Source organism: Lichenostomus cassidix, chromosome 1Aa (genome assembly GCF_008360975.1).
Source record: "Lichenostomus cassidix isolate B80296 chromosome 1Aa, HeHo_3.0, whole genome shotgun sequence".
Taxonomy (NCBI): domain Eukaryota; kingdom Metazoa; phylum Chordata; class Aves; order Passeriformes; family Meliphagidae; genus Lichenostomus; species Lichenostomus cassidix.
The window spans coordinates 44,840,304-44,862,864 of record NC_139480.1 but is presented as its reverse complement, the minus strand read 5'-3'; the positions used below and the strand labels follow the sequence as shown (position 1 = coordinate 44,862,864).

The window sequence follows — 22,561 nt, the reverse complement described above, 5'->3', positions numbered from 1 at the left end:
AAAAAGTCTGAAGAAAGTGAGTCATTCTTACTGGTGAGGTCTTCAATGGGAAACTATATATAAGACATGGACCCACACAGAGAATGATAAAGACTAAAAAAAGAAATATCAGCTGCCTTATTTTCCAAGTACCATCCATCCTCCTGTACTGAATTCTTGGGATTATTCAGAAATATAATTATACTATGTGTTTAATGCCATGTGGGATATGTAACCTGGGGTGAAGGGTGGTTAGCCAGTGTTGAACAATCTGCAGTCTGGTATTTTGTGGCTTCGTGACTTTGCAACATTCCTGTAATGTGTAGTGGGGATTAGTAACTCCTGTTTTGTCTGTTTTATTCATTGCAGTACTTCTTCTTTTAGGAAGGTGTGCTGAAATCTAGAAATTATATCAAGTGAAGTCACAGTCTCCCACAAGCTTGTCTTACTAGATCAGGAGCATACAGCTGTGTTGTCCAATTTGTTGTTGCACTGGTCTGTTTGGACCAAATATTAGAGGCACGAGGGACAAGGGAAACTCACAAGTGTTCACCAGACTGTTAGGAGCAGTTTTTTATTGCAAAGAAAAGTTAAATTTGAAAAAGCTGGCTTATGGAGAAATGTGTAAAGTGTCAGTAAAACATTTGTCTTGAATTAGGATAGGAGGAGGCTCCAAAGGATCCCTGAATGTTGGTTGTCAAATGCAGTACCCTTGTAGAGACAGGGATTGGTGAAACACTCGTCACAATAGCATCAGGAAGAAGGGTGCCAGACAAGGTGGACTGGCTTGCATGAAGGTTTCCTTGTGACTGAGGGAATGAAGTACCAGAGTGCCAGATCAATGGACTTTGACAGTAGATATCCCAACACCTTGAAAATCAGCTGTGTAGCAGTGTTACTAAATTCTTCCATAGTGTTTGCAACTGAATTAGTCTGTGTACAGTTAATACCACCCAAAGAGTTCATCAAGCTGTCCTCACATTAGTTTTGAACATGTTAATTCAGATTTTTAAGAAAATACAGTATGTCATGAGAAGAATAATCAACCTCTTGGACAAAAACCAGAACAAGTTTACCTTTATATAGAAGACTCTTGAAGACAAGTGCTGTTTGCTAGGCAGGATGGAGAATTCAGAGGGCTGTATCAAGGTGCTAGGACTGTGTGTATGAGACCAGTATGTGATTTTAGGTTTCACAGCCAGTACTTGCTTTGGCTAAACACAAATTACATAGTTCGTTTCTCAGAACAAGCTTCTTCAGACGGGTGGATTTTTTTTTTTTCCCTTATATTCACTGGTAGTAAGAGATTATGCCTGCTGTTATATATGCAACTAATTTATGGGCTGGTGTAAAAATGACATGTGGTGTGAGTTTTTGTAACTTCTAACTACTCAGGTATGGTTAGAAACCACAGAACTGTGGTAGTCTACTGGTTTTGTGTTGTATCTGAGGTAAACAATACAAGAACATTTGCAAAAGAATGAAAAGGTGTAAATAAAACAGACACTGTGTACAGAAAGAAAGGTCACAGTATTAGAGCTATTTCTTAATAAGTTATGTGGACTGGGAATAATTTGCACAGGGAAAAGAAACATATATGAATGAAAAAAGGGAACAGAAAGTTGACAATTTGCTATCTGGCTTATACAACCAGAAATCTGATTTTGCATTTGTTTATTTTTTGGATGTGCTTGTTTATTTTTATGTTTTGGAATTATAAATGTTATTGTTCAATGGCAAGATACTTAAAATTTGTGGGCAAGCTATTTTGAAGCCTGTGGTAGTTAATATTTTATATGAGATCCAGTCGACAGCTACAAAGTGGTAGCCATTTATTTTTTTATGTATTCTGGGTGACAGTTGCTGCAATATCCATGACGTAGCTAGACCATGCTATGTGAAATGTTAGTGTTTAATATTAGAAATATATTGTCAGGGATTGAAAAAGAAATACTAAAAAATGTAGTGAATCACTCCAGAGTGCACTTCTTGTGTATCAGTGGCTACATAGTTGTTTTCCAAAATGAAGCCTTTAATCTTTAGGTAAAGTTAGCATAAATGGAATGTGTTTCTCTCATTCTTGGGGCTCATTCATCAAGTTCAAAGGGATTTTGAGCAACATGAAAATTGTCCCTGCCCATGACAGGAACTAAATTATATTTGAAGATTCCTTCTGACCCAAACCAGTCTGTGAATATGATTCTGTAAAATAATTTAGTACAGGGGGATGGTTCTAAATATCCTTTCTTCCGTGATCTTTACAAGTTTGAGTCTGCCATCATAACATCGCCATCATAGCACCATTTTGAAGGGTGTGCTTTTATTTTTATTCTTGTGGGATATATCTTCCCAAAGTTGATTTGTAAGAAAGACAGTCCAGGGTTTCTGTCATCTCTGCAACACATTGGGGAAAAAAAAAAAAAAAAGCTTTGCAAAGTTTTGCAGTGCAGGCATGTTTTGCTGCAGTCTAGAAAAGGCATGATAAATCAGTAAATCCAAATGCTAAAGAGCTGCTGAATCTCATGTATCCATTCAAATTTATGGTAGATTTGTAGTTAGGAAAATCAGGTCTTCTGCCTGCTGTGTGTTTATATATATATATTTTTATATATATATATGTGTGTATCTCACTCAGTCTCTGGTGTAGCTGAATGCCCATGTGCTTCATTTTAAATTAGCCCAAAGAGGTAAGAGTGAAAAAAGGAATATACATAAGGTAAATAATTGATATGTTTTCCTTTTCTGGGCAGTTTTGGTCACTAGCAGAAACACTGAACCAATGAGTTAGGGAGACTTTTGATCTCACCTAGCATGGTCACACTGATGCTGCTGAACTGCAGCCTCAATTCAGATTGCCTGCAATGTTTCTGAGGAGCAGGGTCTGCTTGAACATAAGCTTCATGGTGCAAGCCAGTCATTCCTGAAATCACTGCACGGGAGGTGAAGCCCATCCTAAGGTTATGCACCAGCCCATGCACCTTGCACAGGGTGACCAGTGGAACAATAATCAACCCTCCTTTGTGGGAATATGGCCATGCCTCTCCCAAATGGTTCCTGGAGAACAATAGCGCTGTGCAGGGACATGAAGTGCATGGGATCGCATCACAGCGATCCGCTGGTTGCCGTGGTGACGGGAGTGGGCCTGCAAAGCCAGCCTCTCCTGGCTGCTGAGTTGGAAGGGATAAGAAAAACACAGCCCACTTCCCATGTGAAATGAATTACAAGAACAAGCAAAGGAAGAAAAGAAAAATGTCAACCCTTAATCAAATGTTCTCTTATTTTTAGAAAGGGTTTGAAGAAAATGGAGACCATCTCCACTTACCTCTTGGGCCTTAGAGACTGGGCTAGTAATATCTCAGTACGTCCTGTGGAAATAAATCACAGAGGTTTGTATAAGAGAAATCAGATGTAAAAGATATCAGATGTGTGCAGTGGGAGATGACAAAACCTTATTCAATCCTGCTATCCTTTGTGGTTGCCTTAGCAAACAAAATCTGTAAGAATATGTTAAAATAGTTCTCAATATAACAACTATATTTGGCAGGCAAACTAAATACACTAATTTTTAGCTAGAGAAAGGTGGTATATTCTAGTTTCTTATTGGCTTACAATGTCTCTTACCTTTTACCCTTGCTGCACAACTACATATCAAAAGCAGCATGGTGGACTGTGAATTACATTTAAACATAACAAATCAGTGGTGCATAGAAAACACCATTTGTTTTCCAGTATTTCTAATTTTTGGGAGCTGCTTCATATTTTATTATATTTAGTAGTATTTAAAAAAAAAACAGCAGTTTCGGTCAACCTAACAACCTCCAGTTACTAGCAGCTAGGTGCTGGAAATGGTTTGGGCACCTGAAAATTGTGCAGTGCCTTCATTTTGCAGCACACAGGGTGGACTGAAAAAACAGCCAAGTGAGGCCTCCGGGACCATGGTAAAAGCACAGTGAGTTGCAGTGATTTGTGAGCATCGCAATGTTTGACTGTAGAGTTCCTGTTTCTGGGTGCAGGATGTCTACGACTGAATTAGGCAAACAAGATTCTGCATAACTTAACAGGAAGAGAAAGGCAAGTAGAAAAGGGGTTTGCAATGCTAAGCAGAGGAAGCCAGTGAGATGTTCCAGGGTTATATCTGAAAGTTTTGCCTCCCTTTGCATCTCCACATTAGACACTATTTGGAGGCTGGGTTTCCTGTCCTGCTCCCTGGATCTTGACATGCAAGTCATCCCTTTGGATAAAGACATCTGATTCATTGTTTTTTTACAAATTACAACAGAAGCATGAGCCTGTAGCTTAAAAGTTAGGATACTTGGTTGAAAGAAATAGAAAGTAATGAATTCTTAGCTTTTTTTCTGGTTTGGTTTTTTTTGGGTTTGTTTTTTTTTTTTTTTGGGGGGCAGTCAGTAGATCTAAACTAGAAACGTTTCTAGAAACAGCAAATAAGATTGATTTACCACAGCCAGCTGTCACTGGTCTAAAGGATAATATTCCTTTCTGGTCTACTGACTAAACCTCACAGCAATTTAATATCAGCAGGACCAATGAACAATTCCTCCCCAACCCCAGAGTGCCCTTTCCTATCAGTGTAGCATAGTTTACTCTCTTTTTAGGAAATTTGAGTATCAGAAAAACAGGTAAATCTGATCTCCCACCTTCTGCATGAATCCTCTAACAGGTGGGCTGTGCTATGAGACAGAAAAATTGAGCCCTTCTTCCTCCTTCCAACACATTTTAAGAAAGAGAAGCAGCCAATTCATGGCATGCTCCCGTTTCTACCTTGGGCATGCTCTGAGACTTCCTACCAGATCAAGCTCTAATGGCATCTCAGAGGAGGATCTACTTCTAGACTCCCACAGAGGACTGACATGGTTTCCTAGCTGCTCTGTCTGCTCAGAGCAGAGAGCTTGAACACCAGGCAGAAAAAGGTAAAAACCACCAGTGTGAGCAGAGTTCAGTTGCAGGCAGGAGGTAAATAAGTGCTTGAAGATGTCTGTCATAACTGTAGGGTGTAAGTATGTGAAAGCTTACATATTTTCTTAGGCATGTTTTCCTTGCTGCTATTTGACAGGCCCTTTCTGGGAATAACCTGCTTTTAAGATGTGGATCCTGCCACAGAATCTTTGACTCTGCATGTTGTGCTCTCTGGGGTTATTTGGGTGGGTCACATTTTAAAAAACATGACTAGGGTTGATAAAAATATTGGGAAGGAAATACTTCTGTAAGACACTGAGAGGTGAATTCAGGTTTTACATTTTGTAGAATCAAAGAATTACAGAATTCTAAAATAGGTTGGGTTGGAAGGGACCTTAAAAATGGCATAGTTCTTCTCCAGGCTGAACAATCCTAACTCTCTCAACTTGCTTTGATGGAAGAGTTATTCCAGCCCTGTGATCATATTCATGACCCTCCTCTGGACTAGAGATCCATGTCCTTCTTATGCTAAGGGCTTCAGAGCTGGCTGCAACACTCCAGGTGGGTGTCTCATGGCAGCGGAGTAGAGGGGCAGAATCACCTTCCTTGACCTGCTGACCACAATCCTTTTGATGCAGCCCAGGATATAGTTGGCTTTCTGGGTTGTGAGTGCACATTGCCAGGTCATTTCAAGCAAACTCTTCTCCTCAGGGCTGCTCTCAATCCCTTCTCTGCCCAGCCTGTGTTTGTGCTTGAGATTTCCCTGACCCACGGTCAGGGCCTTGCCCTTGGCCTTGTTGAACTTCATGAGGTGCACATGAGCCCACCTCTCAAGCCTGTCGAGGTCCCTCTGGATGGCATCACTTTCCCCCATGTGGGCTGCGTTGTCGACAGACTTGCTGAGGGTGTGCTCAATGCTGCTGTCCATGGTGCTGGCAAAGATGTTAAGCAGTGCCAGTCCCAGCGCCAATCCCTGAGGACACCACTCTCCCTGCTCTCCCCTTGGATGTCGAGCCACTGACCACAGCTCTTCGAATGCAACCATCCAGCCAATCCCTCACCCACTGAGAGGCACATCTGTCAAGTCCATGTCTCCAGTTTAGAGACAAGAATGTTGTGTGGGACAGTGTCAAATGCTTTGCACAATCCAGATAGAGGACATCAGTTTTCCCTCATCCACTGGAGCTGTGACCACATTGCAGAAGGCCACCTGATTTTTCAGGCACAATTTGCTCTTAGTGAAGGCATGTTGGCTGCAATCGTCACCTTATTTTATTACAGAAGTTACTTTGTTATTTTCTTATCACCTCATTTATTACAAAATCCAGTGTTAGCTGGTTAAAACTCCATCTTACATGCAGAGTAGGTATTCAACATTTTTGTTATGCCTGTAAAGATCATCTTTGCCCCTTCCTGCACTCCACAGCCTTAGACAGTTATTGGAAAAAGGAATATTTTTCTGAGAATTTATAAGTCTGTTAATCAGCTCACAGTAATATTGATTTTTAAAGTGGGTCCTTTGAGAAATTTAGCATCTAAGATAAGCAACATTTATAGCAAGTAATCTGAATAATGGTACAATATAGGCTCTCTGGAATTTTCATTACTCAAATGAAGTGAAATTACCTTCACAATATGCATTCAAGACATTAAGATGTAATTTAGGTAAGTATTAATAATTATATTATTGAATTGTTATGACTAAATAGGTAGACAGAATTGGGTCCACAGCACTAATAATTAAATGGGCCAAGTGTGACATCAGAGCTAATTTTTTCAATTGCCACCTTACCTGTGCAGCTAATTTGTGTGTGACAATTGTGTTGGTTGTAACGAATCAGTGCTACAAGGAGGAAGGATAAAAATAGCAGAAATTCTTCCTACAAGGATTCTTGTCCCAGCTATCAGTATTGTTTAATTACCACTATACTTTAATTAACTGTTCCTGTCGTGTGAAAGGTCTGTGACTATACGATCGTTTGAATGTCAATATTTGAAAAGCTTTTGATGGCACTGGTTGCTTCAGGTTCATTTCTGGAAGAGCTGAATGTGAACCAGAGAGAGATCTTTAAAAATTAAGTCATGTGGGTCTCAGGTCTGTTGGGATTCCTTTTTAAACTGGCCCTGCTTACATCACCACTTTTCATGCAGGTTTCAAATTTGTACACAGAAATGCAATCACCCCACCCTTATCTATGAGGGAAATGGCTTTTGTTCTTTTAGTCAACATTTCACTAGTAGTTTGTTATTATTTCCTGACTAAATGACACTAACATGGAAAACTTTTTTCCAGTTTTCTCTGGTTTTGTGGGCTTTCTAATTACTAAAAAAGTCATGAATGTAAAGACTGACAACAGAGCAAGGTGAGGATTGAGAATTGGTATCAGTAGTTTTACAGCAAATTAATTTTGGAAGAACGTTGTCAAATTATTATTTTGCAACCTGCTTGGTCCTTTCTTCCTAACATTTTATAAGCAATCTCTTTCTCCTAAGACAAATTTCCATGCTTCTGCAGGGGATTTTTCTAACATAATCTTGTCAGGTTTTTAGATGAAATAATGTCTGCAGTATCTTCAGGAATCTGATCAATCTTTCTGACCTGAAAGTACAAGTTGGGCATTTAACTCAGTAATCATTCTTGCAAATCTTGTTTCCATGTTAACAGTGGAAATACAAGTGAGAGGCAACCTTTTCACTTATAATGAAGCTTGCTAAATTCTGGTCATTTGCCAGTTCTCGTTTGGAAATTAAGCATGTGATTCATTGCCTGAATTTTTGCACTAAGAAGAAGCAATGGTCATTACTGAAAGCTATATTTCTCTAGTCATTTCTTGCAAGTCTCTAGGATATAAATTCTTTTACCTTGTGCGAAAGTGTGTTGTATTGGAAAAAAACAACCCTTTTGGCATATGATTTAGATTATGAAAAAGAAAAGTCTTGGTTATTCAGTGTGTGCTTAACTGCACTGTGAGATGTCTTAAATTTCTTCCCAGCCAGAGGGCAGTTTAGATGTCAACTATTTCAAGGGGATACAGTTTGGAAGGATATTAGGGTTAGGTGGGAGAAAAACAAAACAACTCAGACCCACACCAATCCTGTTCTTTGTCAAACCAGTTTCCAGTACATCAGAAGTATAACTTTACCAGAAGTTGTTGCTGCCTCCAGTAGCACTTTGTATCTCCAGCTGACTTTTGTCTCAAAAATGGCTGCACAGAAAATGACTTGAACTCAGTCTGTTGAGCAGCAGCTCTTATACAACTTTAGGCACCACATTTACCACTTTTCCTCCTGTGCTGACACAGATGAGCACTGTAACAACTGGTTAAGTTGGCAGTGCCAGCCTATAGCCAAAAGTCCTCCAGATCTTCTATTACTTATGTAACAGTCCTTTTCTTTTACAGGGGAGAAAGAAAGCTTTAAATGCAAAATCAGTTTGTTCTCTCTTTTTTTTTTTCCAGTCAGTTTTTTTGGTTCCCACAGCTCATCTCTTCCAACTTCAGTGGTTGAATGTTCAGATAAGTCTGGTGATACATCCTCCAGCTATTTTAAAGCTTCTGTACCATTTTACTTAGGTGACAGAACCAGACATCAGAATTTTTCATGATAGTTCTCCAGCACAAAAAATATGTGAAGGAAGATTAAAAACATTGGTACAAAAGGAGGAAAGGGAAACATGCAGTCATGCCTGCCATTCTATTATGTTCTTCTAATCACCATATTTTATTATCTTCAGGGTCAAATCTTCATAGTTCTTTTGTTCCTGCAGGAGGTAGAATGCGTATGGGTGCTTAAGTGTAATCCAGAATTTTTGGAAAGGCTGTATTTAGGTGAAGAATGCCACAGGTGTTTTTGTATTGAACAACCCAAATAAATACCAGTTACATCTTTTTATCATAAGGTATCTGTATGCTTTTTGTCCTGAACTTATTTATAGGAACTATCTCAGAATTTGGCAAAATTTCTGGGTGTTTAAAATTATGTTGTTTTTCATATGCCTCCAGTCTCCCACATACAGAGTCGTTTTTCCTTCGTTCTGGAGCCCAACTGTTCTGTGAAACTACTGCCTTCTTACTCTGGAGATTGGCTTCCTGTGTGTGCTTACAGGGAAAAAGATCAGGGTCCTGGGAGTTGTGCAGAACCAAAAATCCGGGGGGTGGAGGGTTTCAGATACACTCTTTCCTAACTGGAACTTCAGAAGCAGGATCTTTCCAGTTCATAAGACTATTATGCTTTAGTAAGACAGGATTTTGAACACTGTAAGATGAAATTAATTAGGTCTGAATCTGTCCTTGTATAAGCAATTCTGATGTATTCTTATGGCTTTAATTCCAAGTTTTCCTTCCAAATAAGTTTTCCTATAGACTTCAGAAATTACAATATCACAAAGTCTCTTATGTTTTCATTATAGAAAGCATAATAAGCTCAGTAGAGATTGCTGTCCCATATTTCCTGTTATAAGACCTGTTTTGTATGTAAGCATATAAAAGTTAAATCTTTGGACTCAAATTGTCTAGGTGTCGACTAGGATAATTTCTTTTTGGTGAATGATTCAGCTAATGTAGCTCAACTATTTTTAAGGATGAAATAATGTAACAAGACCATCTTGCATTCATATTCATTTTAATTACCTTTACCATGTCATCTCTGTAAAGTTAATTGAGGTTACCTTTGGTCCAGTTTATAATAGATGGAAGCTAAGAGCAGGGAGAGAATTTCTCCCCTTGTATCTACTCCACTGCAGAAGAGATAGGGTTTCTCCAATCTCAATATAGGAGACTATGGAAGGAGACTGGGGGAGCACAGGAGGAGTAATCAGGTTAAAAAAAAACAAAACAGGGAATAGGATTAAGGGGACAATGTGAGCAGATACCAGGGAGATAGACTGTTTCTTTCTCTTCACAGGTATTTCTGCAAACCAAACAGCAGCTTTCTACTGCTATGAGTCTATTCCTCTTTACTAAGCAGTAGTGGATTATACTGAGGGTCTAAATTTTCCTGGTTTGTTCTTGTGGAAACATGAAAAGTAGTTTTAGCTCCATGGCACAAGACAATAAAACCAGTTTGACCGGAGGGATGAGTGTCTGCTACTGTTGTCACTTAATGTTGACACAGGAAAAGCTCTAAAACCTGGGCACGCTGAAAAATAAGGTTGTTGCCTTATTAGACTGGGAAAGAGGAGGCAACGTGAATTCCAGGCTTTCCTGACTTTTAATTATTTGCTTTTGTAACCTTGACATACTTTGAAAAAATACATTAATTAATAAATAAGGAAAAAAACAATAGCAAAGAATTAATAAAATAATGCTTTCTCTGCTATGAAGCAACTACGTGCAAATATGGGATTTTTCATATGCCTGTTAGTTTATTTGAGTTTTAAACATTGCAATATTTGAAGCTGTATGCCAAGGTTACTGGCACCAGTAAACAGTGATGAGTACACCATGATTGTGTGTAAACATCATGCAGTAATGAAGGTGAAATCTGAAAAACAGTGAAATTAGGTGAAAGCAATAGCTGCAAACAAAATAGATGCATTTATTAAAATGAATGCAAATGTAAAGCCTTTGTTTTGGACTGGATTGTCAGTTGGCTCAGTTTACTTAAATCCATTTGTGCTAGCTATTTCCAGCAGCTGGAGAATCCAGCCCAAAATGGATGGCTTTTTTCAAGACTTTTTCCTGTAAGTTTACATCCTCCTTTTGGTTATTTAAAAGAGAAAGGCAGAAAGGGGAAATTATATTTTTTATGTGTTTACCAGGGAGATGAAGGGGGTGTTGCCCCCACCTCATTACTATCACTGTTTGTACAGCCCATGCTGCATGCACTCTTACACCAGGGGATCTGCTTAAACCAGCATCGTTGCGCAGCTTCTCCTTGCAGAGCAGGTTTCTGCCTGCTCTGTTCTGCATGCTGCACACAGGTTGTTTCAGGGTATGATTTGCTGACTTGTAGTCTTAAATCATACCACTTACTGTAAAATATGATTTAAAATATAATGGCTTTGAAAGTCTTCCGTCATTCCCTTAAAAAGACATCAGCTAGATTTTGCAGGGCACTCTGTGGACTAGCACATGAGAGTCCTCCAGGGTACACCTGTAAACTAATCAGTCCATCTGAAAAAATTGAAGATTTAGCAGATGAACAGGGGGAAGTGTTACATATTCTAGTGTGATTTTTGAAAGAAATCCATGCTGCTTTGGGCCAGGAGGTTTTATATTCAGAAAGAAGTAAAATCCTTTGTTAAGCCCTGCCTCAGCAAAGTATTCAAGCATGTTCTGTTATCTGCCTATTTGCTTTTCATTTTGCTGCTTCTTAAGAGCTGTGCTAAGTCAGAAGCAGCAGGCCAAATGGAAAGGTAGAGATGAAGTGTTCATGGATTTGCTCACATGAAGACTTGCTTCTAGCCATATAGTGCCACGAGACTCCAACTGGGCTAAGAGATCATCTGTTTTTTCAGGTTTTGTTTTCAGCTGTAATAGTTAGAAGCTTTTTAAAAATAAAATTTAAAAAAAACCCCAACAACAACAACAAAAAAACCCAAAACTGAGTTTTTGTCTGAAATGAAGAGGTAAAAAAAGAATACAGGATTGCCAACAATCCTGACTTGGTATCCCTGGCTGCAATTTGCCTTTTGAGCCACTGTTGTGCCTCCAGTGGCTCCCTCCAATAGTCACTGCCAGCTCGTTAGGTCATGGACCTTCAAATGCTGAACTTACTATGTGGTGTCAGACTCATTGAATTTAGGAATTGTATTATCCTGTTTGTGTAGCTCCTACTGCTAGCAACTCCTAAGAAGAGATGCTTGAATTGTGGAGATTTATTTAATGAACTTTTCTGGGCAATTATTTTGTGAATTATTTGAACAGATGGTTCTTTTCAGCTATTTGAATGTCTGGAACTATTTGACCTGCCCACAAGCAGGAAGATAAATGCAGTGACAAGTTAGGATTGAAGTGGTACAGTGAAATTTAGGGGGATGGGGAGTGCATAGGGTTTGTTGGTACTAGTTTCTTTCTTCGTCATTTTACTATCAATGAACTAAATAATTTTATCTTCATCCACTCTCCTCATCTCTTCTGTGTTGGATTTTTTTCAGTCTGGAGAAAAATGAGCATCGTATATAGCTAGGTGAGGTAGGAGATGAATTGGAAATATGGAGAGTTTCTGAACATTTTTATAGTCATGTCCTTGGTTCCAGTCAAATGAAAGAGTGTTCACATCTGGTATTTGGCTTGAGTAAGAGCTACAATTTCTCCAGTGGCAGTGCTGCCAGCAGTATAGTAAATGTCCATGGGTTCAAGCTCCATCCACCATATATTTCCATTGTGAAAATGAATGCAATCATCAGTAATTTATTATTCTTGTCAGATGCTATAAGTTAAGCAGTGTTCTCTTTTAAATGTGACAGAAGGGCCTGTTTCAGGCTATTGAAGGCATCTGTTAAGTTTTTCATTTTTATTCCACCTTTTTTTCCCCCGTTTTTAGGGAAGCAACGTGATGGAGGACCAGGATCTCTTGGAAATAGGAATCCTTAACTCTGGGCACAGACAGAGAATACTCCAAGCAATCCAGCTTCTCCCAAAGGTATAGTTTCTGTTATTTTACAAGTGGGGGAATGAACCCCTGCGGCTTTCACATTATTTAAAATACCTTTTTAAATGGAGATAGACATAACTTTACAGGTTTTGTAGACATGGTTTTTGCATATGCAAATATGACATGAAATAATATCATTGCATTGGACTCCATTTGTATAGATGTAACTGACAAAGGAAAGGAAAGTAAAACCTGTAATTTGAAGTGATGGCTATTTAGAATTGATTTGAATTGTTTTTGGTCTTTCAGCCTGTTTATAGACTGCCATTACATATGTGTAAATAAGGCTGCCCATGAATCCCAGATTGTCTGTCCTTACATAGCAGTTGCCCTGGAAATACTTTGCCCGTTATATAACTATTCTTAAAAGCATTGGAGGAAACATTGTTTTCCTAATACCTGCCTTTCATGTGAGATACAGAGACTTCCTGCAGCTTTCATATTTAATTTTCTGCTATGTATATGAACTTTGCTTCCCAGCGGCTGACAGAAAAATTTGCAGTCACTTTTCCAATCATTTTTAGTGCTAGCCAATTTAAACTATAGATTTTAAAATCAGTGATAGAATATTATGCATACCAGAATACATCACTGGAGGCTTCTACTACCATTCCAGTGAGAGATAGTGGACCTAGCATGGAAAATTACTACTTGAATTTGGAAAAGGTTATAAGGAGAATGAATGACAAATAGCAGACACCAGTAAGGCTCAGAAGGCTGTCACATGTGATGCTGATACTTCGGGCAAAATACTAGGGCAGGAATAAAACCAAGTGTAAAGTGCACTGAGTGTTCTGGTAGCAGCATGTGTGAAATAATCGAGGTAAATAGAGATTAGTCCACTTGAAGTTTCATAATACTGGAAAATGACAACAGTTATTAGAGGACTTTTCAGTTTCGAGCATGAAGCTGACATTGTTGGAGAAGGCTTTTTGATGCATCAAGGCTCACTGGATGGATGACTTGTAAAAGAGCACAAGGGTTTCTTTTTTACAGGAAAAACAAAAGTTGTGAAGCAATTTCTGTGTCTGCAGGTGTTAGTCAATCCATATGTACTGCAATATGAGCTGTGCATGGAAACACCAATCATTAAAGATAATAGTTTTCCACATACCATATGAGAGAAATTAGATAAATGGTACAAGAAGTAGGGTATTAAAAGTAGCATTTGATGAATTACAAAAGATATTAAAGGTTTATCCATGAATTTATGAGTTTTTCAGCAGTGCTATCATTCAAGCAAAATTTTTGTAGTCTTTAGCAGAACTCATAGGTGATAATATATTTATTCCGTTTCTTCATACTTCTTAGAAAGATCAGCTTTCATGTGTTCTTGTTTATATTCCTCAAAATTAATGAATCTATTGTTAATATATCATCATATTAGTGCTATCTGCACTCAGTGCCTGGTGTTTATGAAGAAATTGCTAATATTGTCTGCTTTGGGAGCATTTACTAATGCTGAGACCAGATTATTTTATAAAACTACAGCCACAGCCCTTTTAAAATCTGTTAATGTGAGAAAGGAGGACAGAATTGAGATCTAGAGGAATGCTTGAAACTAGTTGAGAACCAGATGGTTATGCAGTTACTCGGAAGAATTCTGAACCAGAGATAATTAAGTAACACAGGATGGGTTGAACCATGGGCTGAATAATGGTGAGATAGTTTTTAGCATCTGCCCTGTTGAGCTAAAAAAGCAGTCCCTAAGGACCACATTTTTAACATGTCTTTGATGCAAGGATGTTACACCAAAACAAAGGCAGTTGCAAGCTGAAGCTGTGCATCACATTTTTCCGCGTAAATGACTCAGCAATGTAAGAGAGCTTACATAGTAAAAATACATAATTTCCTATATAAACATGAGTTCTTTTGAAGGCAGAATAGTTATAGGGCCCAAAAACTGGGATAATTGGAAGTTTTATCTAATGTAACCCACCCTTGTATTCACAAAAGCTTGCTAAAGCCATAAAACACTTTCACATCCTGCAACAAGCCATGAAACATTGCTGTATATCTATTTGTGTGTTGATAAGTTCAGCTCTATCATAATGCATTCAAAATAGTGCATACCATCTAAATATATTAAGACCTCAAACCATAATTGGAGTCTCACTAATTTGAATCTCATTAGACAAAAATTCTTTTAGTTTGTTTGTTTTGAACATGTACCTCTTTTCTGTTCCTCATTGCATTTAAATCTTGATGACTCCTTGTGTTTTATTACTTAATGACCTTGCTAGTGAGGTTATTTTTAGTTTTACTAATAATGTTTCCTGTCTTGAGATACTTTTTAGCTCATATTTTGAGGTGGAAATTAAGTGCTTTAAAAAACACTTATTGAACAACACTTCCTCAAAGCCCCAGGCAGCACTGAATAAGTTTAGAGGGTAAAAATTAGGCAGCAAATCTATGGCCAAGGTTTTAAAATAACTTTTTTTAAAGCTCTTTTTGTTATTCTGATAAATATTCATCTCTGAAGCCTGGAAATGCAGCAGGTATTTAGTAGCTGAAAAGAAAGGCTGTCTTTTTTACTCATAATTGCTGCCTTCCTAAAGAATGATGGATTTCTAGATGTCAAACACCAGTATCCTGATTAGGAACCATTCTCTTGAGCTTGAAATAGGTTTAAATAGGGAAAATTACCCACATTTTGGCCAAATATAGATTAATTAAGCATTGTAGTCTCTTATGCAGTGTTTAACTTGTATAAAAAGGTATGTTTACCTGGATTTCTCAAAATTTTTTCCCGCGATATTTTGTATTTGAGAGGAACATTACATAGGAGGGAAAACTGGTATATTCACTAGCAGGAAGATAGGGTTGAAACCTTTCAGTTGAATTCTTCTTTCCAAAATACCCTTTATTTTTGTTGGATTAGAGCTTGTAGCTCTAATTCTCATCTTGTACCAATGTAATTTAAGTTATTCAAGTTTCACATTAATATTATCTAGAGCACTTAATGGCTTATTTTAATAATACAAGGTTAAGACAGTCAGATAGAAATATCATTTGCAAAATTAATTCTTGAAATGGAAGTATATTTTATACATATCTAAAGCAAATTTCATAGCAGAGTTTAATATTGCATTTAAGATTTTTGCATGAAAAAATGAAATCAATAGAGGTTTGGAGAAGGATTTTGTATTTTTATTAAAAGCAAGTTGAGATACTTTAAGAAGTGGAGACAACATATAAATAGATACTGAAGTTGCAAATACCTTGAGGAAAAGAAATAATACTGAGTAAAGAACTGTGTGCAGGGTATGCTTAATTGACTAAGAAAATAATAGCAGTCATGGCATAAAATTTTAGTCAGACTTAAGTTACATAGAAAACATAAGGAGCATTGTCAAGCTGTTTCAGCATCCCAAACCTATGTGCAAGTGGGTTCCTCTTTCTTTTTTAATGACAATTATCCTAGCTTATCTCAGAATTTAGCTGAGAAAAAGGATTGGTTTTGTGTGGGATGCTCAGTGTATGGCTCCTTCTCCCAGCATATAATGGGAACACATGCTCTCATTTGACAGATGGAAGAAAGATGTTAGCTGAGAGCAGCTTTCTCCTGGCTTCAGAGCTATTCTTGAAGCACTTGTTCCTTCCTGCACAGAGAGGTCTCAGCACACAGCAGGTTTGGGAACAGCAGTGCTGTGCAGGCAGCCATCCTCTTTTCTTGGGTGCTTTGCAGAACTAGACAAGAAGTAGGATTTGAGCAGACTACGAGCACATCCTGTCTGCAAGTGGTGGTGTTAGAGTGATAAAGCTCTGCTTCCAAAAAGTGCTGGACTTATTACTCATATGTAGCACTCCTGTGCAAGCCCAGCAAGTCTGGCATTTAGGAGAACAGAACAACTGTGCATGTGCTCAGTAACTATGCTGTGTATGTAACAGAGAAAGATCACATCATGTGTTTGCTGTTGCTATACTGCTATTGGCTTAGGCACCCCAGAGCTCAGCAAGCTGATTTCAATCCTGGTGTTTAATTACCTCCCATTTAGCACTTCCATTTCTAAGACAGTTTCCAAGCTGGGAGATGCTGCATAATGTCCATGACCCTTTCTGACTGTGATTCCTTGTTTCTGGTCTGCTGGAAGTGAAGATGAAAAACAGGATTCAAATAAAGTGCTTTCTACTCTGCCATTTCCCCTGCTTTTAATGCCTCTGGGAATTACTTTCCTGGTTTGAAGAGAGGCCACTCACATGCTCATTGCAGCACTTGCAAGACCTTTAACCATAAGGACAGGAAAAAAGCGTTAGCATCCAGCATAACACATTAATTTTTCAAGTCTCAAGTTCAAATGGGTAGTCTATGTTATTTAAGTAATGCAGCACAATAGGAATGAATCAGTAAAAGCAGTTAATGCAAGCTACAGTTCAAGGTGTGTACTTCAGACTAGCTTCAGACTGGTCCTGTAGATCAAATGTCCTTTCTAGTATGTGCTTCAAAACTGCCTGATGAAATCAGTATCACAAACATTTTCCTTCCTAACAGAGCCTGTCAGTGACCCACTCTAGACATGACATGCTGTCATTTATCTGTGTCATGGAGATAACAGTTGCATGCTGCTGGTCTTGCCACCACTGGCATACAGTATGTCTTACTTACCTTCCTGCTTCTTTTATACTTTCTTGTTTGTGACTGACTCCACAGTATCTACAGGCTGCTCTGAGAATAGTCAGCATGCAAGGAAATATGCTATATGACAAGAAATGCTATTCCCTCTTTTTGGAAACCAGACTAGGATGACAACCTCAAGGATTTGGCTTAAAATTTTTTTGTGAGATCAAAGGCCATAACTTCCACTTAGTCCATAAATTTCAGGTTTAAATCTTCTTAAGATTACATTTTATGCAATGGATATGTCCTGAACTGTTGCATACACTATCACTGAATGACAACTGTTATTCCCTTGTCCCACACATTGTATCTGATGAAGAACTAGGACATCACTCTTCTGGATATCGAACTGTTTACACTTCTCCAGGGAAAAAAAAGAAAACAAACACAAAACCCCCCATGTGTGCATCTATTTTTCTTTAAATTTGGAAGACAGATTCCAACTGAAAAAACTACAGAATGGATGCCTTTTGCAATTCTGACAATCTTAGGCAGGAAACACTGAACACAGTTAGGGGTATTCTGGATGTGCCATAGAGGCAAGATCCTGAGTCAGGCAACGCTGTGAAGTGAATGTGCCTGTACTGTCTTTTTCTAGCAAGCTCCACAAGAAGACAGAAGGCTTTTGATTAGTGGAAATCAAAGCCAAACATTAATAGAACACAAGCTTGAATAGTTAACTTTTAAAATTCATGACAGGTTAGACGGGATAGAAAACCAAAAGGTTTACATACAGTTCTTCCTCACCCACTGTGTCTCTGCAGGCAGACCCTATTTTCACTCAGTGCCTTTCTCAACAGCAGCACTTGCAAAGTCTTCTCAGGCCCTTCGTGCTTTGTGCCCATCCCATGTGAAAGCTGCCCTTCAGCCCCTGGCTGCAGGCTCAGTTTCTGCCCAGGAACTGCAGGCACAGCTCCATGTGGTGCCCCTGTGCCAGCCAGGCTCTCTAGGCTTCAGAAGTGTCATTCTTCTGAGCATTTTCCTCCAACACTCCAGAGGAGGAAGGATCTCCTCTTCCAACAACATGACGCCAACTAACCATGTTTGTAAAGTGCATAATATATAACAGAAAACTCACAGAGACAGGAAACAAAAAAGAACTGATATCATTACAATAATCTAAAATTTCTTAGCTAGGTAGTTGACTGTTTCATAGAAGTTCCCAAAAATGCTGCTTAAATCTCTTGAGTGGGCCAGCAGTATAGAAGAAAGCATTATATACTTGCTAAAAAAGATTTTTGTTCCAAAGGAACACAAGCATAAATTCACTGTAATCATAGCCATCATTTAAAAAGGTATGAAAGTCAAGTAATCTCATCCTCCTTTTGCAGCACATAAAGAGCTTGATTTTGATACACACACTGTTAAGCTCCACCAGATAGTGATATTACCTTTGGAGAACATAGCATTAATTCCCCATCTGTCTGAGAAGATCAGAGAAAACAGGTATTAGTCCATGCTACTGAATTTACCTTGATGTTTCTGGTGCATTTGTGATTACTTTGAAGCTTTATTTGTGTTTATTTGACCAGCTTTCAGAGACAAAAAACTCAAGTACCTTTCATCCTAATGTAAAATGCTGTATAGATATAGCAGTGATATACATTTTTAAAAAATCTATTGTACAGATGGTCTCTCATGAGGGATTTCCCAACCCATTAGGATACTACTTGACATTGCTATTTTATTATGAGAAACAGCTCTTTTTGGATTCTGCTTTCTATTCATTTCAAAGGAAGTGATACTGGTTAGATCAATAGGACCTAGGAGGGAAATCTCTTATGGGTTGTATCTTCTTCCATACTTTTTTTTAATCACATTTTCTTAAACATTTCTTTTTCTCTAAATCCTATGGGCTTCAATTCCTAGCCTTTTCCACAGTCGGCACATGAAAATCTTCTGCAATGAAAGAGCTAACATTGGTATTGTTCTCAAAACAACTGAATGAACTACTAGCAGTGCCTGTGGAAGAACAATAGTGCCCCTATTTATGAGCAGTTAATATTTGAAACACTGTCATGACTTGCAGCTCAGAGATTAAACAGTGATCTGAGTCAAACAGTGTGCACTTTGCTTGGATGTTTGACACCACTGGTGCCTGTGTTGTAGCTGGTGCAAAATGATTGAAATATTATGCATGGAAATACACTCAGTAGGTAGGAGGGAGCTTTTCAAGAAATATCAATCAACAAGGAAGCCTACATGGTGTAAATGATCTGTGAGAGGAGTCCAAGAGAACAGTGCAGTAGAGAAGAAAAGATGGAGTCTAAGAGGCATGACCTGTTAATGAAGACTGGGACAAGATGCAACTAAACTGGATCTCTGACAAACATAAGGGGCAGCACTTCCACACAGATATTTCAAAGTATTTTTATTTTAAAACTCAGTAACATTTTATATGAAAAGCAGGTAACTATTAATGATACTGTCACATCTAGATAACCAATATGTCTGTCAGGAAGTATTTGAAAGGAAAACATTCAGGTAACTATGAATGACAGTTAATAAAGTTTATATTAATAAAAGACAGAAAGAAACTTTCCACACATGAGGACAGATACTGAAATTTTATTAATTTTCATTTTAGACACATTGTAGAAAGCCTGTTTTAGATAAGAGAGTGGTTCTCAGTTCATGACAAAGCGAAATACCTTTTCTGTGCTGAATTTAATAGTAAATATTCTAGTCCTGAAATTGATTTTCTGTGGTCATAACAGCTGTCCTGCCAGGGCAGGTGGGCTGGGAGCTCAGGGGGCAGTGGCAGGGAGCACTGGGTGAGTGGGGCAGCCACATCCCAGGGCAAATCCACAGGATATCCACAGGGATGAGGATGGGACAAGGTCACTCTGGAGGGTGAGTCAGTGGTTGGGAATGAGCAGAAGTGCATGGCTGGGCACAGACAGCATAGCTCAGGCAAGTGTCAGGACATGGCAAAGGTGGGGTGACCAGTGGTTTTTACTGCTTTTCCTCAGCAGCTGCACTACCTGCAGCGTGGCCTCGGATACAGGCAGCCAAAACTCTGGGGCAGGGAGAGGGAAAATGCTTGCAGGATCAGCTGCTGCCCAGCAGCACAGGCCAGTGTACTTTCATGTAGGCTATTGAGTGATCCAATAATGATTTTGTCTATTGGCACCAAATCCGAAGACTGATGAAATTGTCACATCCATTTCAGTTGTTCTCAGTCTTTTCATTATTGCATTGTTCACCTGTGTTTACTTGCCTGCAGCCCTTTACAACTTGGCTGTAGTAGAAGAATATCAATTTTAACAGCCCTTTTGATGGAGATCTCCAGTGGAAATTGATAATTTAGAAACTTGCCATGTTGTGTTTACTTTTCATAGAGGTTGATCAGTTACCAAAAGTATGGGCCAGACTGCATGGGTTTTCTCAAATCATCTGGCCAAAAAAAAAATCATTTTAAAATCAGAATCTATTAAATGGAAAGATCAAATGTTAGTAAACAAAAGAAATCATTTGCATAACATGTCCCCCATCTGGATACATTGGAAATTGGTTTCACGGTGCTTTGGTTTTCTTTGTTAGAGAAAGGAAATAAAAATATCTTATATTTTCCAAAACTCACGTGTTTACTATGGGCCCTGTATGTCTTCATGTCTTCTCTACACTAGATTTTTCTTTTTCCATGTATTGGGTTCTTGCTTTTCATGTGTCTGCTATTTAAGCATACCTTGTTTAAAATCAGATATTGAAATAAGTTTTCTGGGAGGCAGAGCTCCCAGAATCCTCTAAAGTTTTTGCAGTCTGCTGGATAGACTACTGTCAATCTAATAATCTTTAATAACAGAGGCTTTTCTTTCCAATATGATTCTGTGGATACAGCAGTGACCTGAAAGACTAGGATTTCCACTGCTAATTAAATTATTTCTATTGTCTTTTTTTTATTATTTAAGATAATGGTTTCATTACATCATTTAAATATTGCCGTTTTATACACAACATCTGCAGCAAAAGACTGTGAGTAAACTCTCATATTCACATTGCAGTGTGCCTGTATCACTCCTCTGACACTGCAGGAAGCCAAAATCCAGACCATGACATGCTGGCTTTCTGCATTTAAAAGGACAGATTGACACACGTTGCTGTGGCTTTCAAGTGCAGACTTTAATTTTTTTTTTCTCTGCTCTGAGTTTAAATTGTATTTCAAATAAACTGTGAGAAATAAATCAGTTCAGGCAAGATATTAACATCAGAATTCTCTCCTTTCTAAATTACTTTGTCACTCACTTCAAACTTAAGCTCAAAGCATTATGTTTCTGTCACACTTCCATTGTTTCTCATAAAGTAGGAATGTATATTAGCAGGCAAAAATGGGAGACTGGCTTTTACTATTCGCAGTCACACTTGCACAGTCAGGAGATGCTATGCAAAGCCCATGGTTTCTAAACCTATAAAGCTTCTTAACAATTTACCAGTTCAGTGTATACACTTCCACAGAAAGACAATATGTGCAGAATACTGTTGAAAATCGAGGCTATTGCATAATTTTTTCAACTTCATTCTACTTCTATTTCTGCCGCTATTGTAGATTACTTAAAATTCATTTAAAAAGTATGGCATAACAAACTTCACAGGTAGAGACTTTATATGTTTTTATCTTTAATGGCTAGCTTGAAAGTCTTCACTTGTGTCACTGAGAGGCAATTGTGAAAGAGAAATTGCAGCTTTTACTTCCTGATAGCTTAACAAAATTGAGAAAAATTAGATGCCAATGGTATTTCTTCATTTTTTTGTGAAAATAATATTTATGAGGTTAGGCGACAGTGTTTCTATATACATGCAAGTGGTACACTTCTGTGTACATTATTCTGTCAATTCCATTCCGATAATATCTGATTAAATTGTCCAATCTCAGGCAACTTTACAGACAGGGAGCAATCTAAAATGTGTTAAATTCCCAGGAGTTCCATGAAAAATGTGAGCAGGTAGAGGAAAGAGACTTTTTTCAAACCTTCCCTGGGGGTGGAAAAATATAGTGCAGGTTCAACCATTATAAAATAACATGTAGCCTGATAGAAATGATAAATTAGGAATAATATAACCAAGATCATATATTTCATTTGCAGTATGATACGGAAAAAACCTCCATTTCCAATGGTCTTTTTTAAAGTCTAATTTCTTCCCCTTCTATGAAATCTTAGGTGAAAATCTGACATTTTTGGGCAGCAAGGATATTAATGTTTCTTTCAGCCTTTTTTCTTCCCTCACTTATGGGTTGTCTGATGTCTAGTAAGAATTTAACTCCATCTACAGTCTTAGTATATTCTGGTGTAAAAGGCAAGCAGCCATAAGAAAAAAATGCATTGAAAACTACAGTTTTTTGCTGCTTTTGCTCATGATTGTTTCATGTTGTATTAACCATTAAAAGAATGTTGATCAGAGGATAAGATAACTAAGGAAAATAATACATGTAACTCCTGTTCTGAAAGGTATTTA

At 38.1% G+C, this 22,561-nt stretch overlaps 1 protein-coding gene across 9 annotated transcripts in view; it reads left to right on the top strand.

The window, feature by feature from the left end:
- ANKS1B (ankyrin repeat and sterile alpha motif domain containing 1B) overlaps nucleotides 1-22,561 on the top strand; it is a 397,467-nt gene that overhangs the window by 225,972 nt on the left and 148,934 nt on the right. For all 9 annotated transcript variants that reach the window (XM_085047083.1, XM_085047078.1, XM_085047079.1 and 6 more), the window contains one exon: nucleotides 12,379-12,477. In XM_085047083.1, the coding sequence (XP_084903209.1) occupies nucleotides 12,379-12,477 (99 nt within the window). The remainder of the gene's footprint in view (nucleotides 1-12,378; nucleotides 12,478-22,561) is intronic.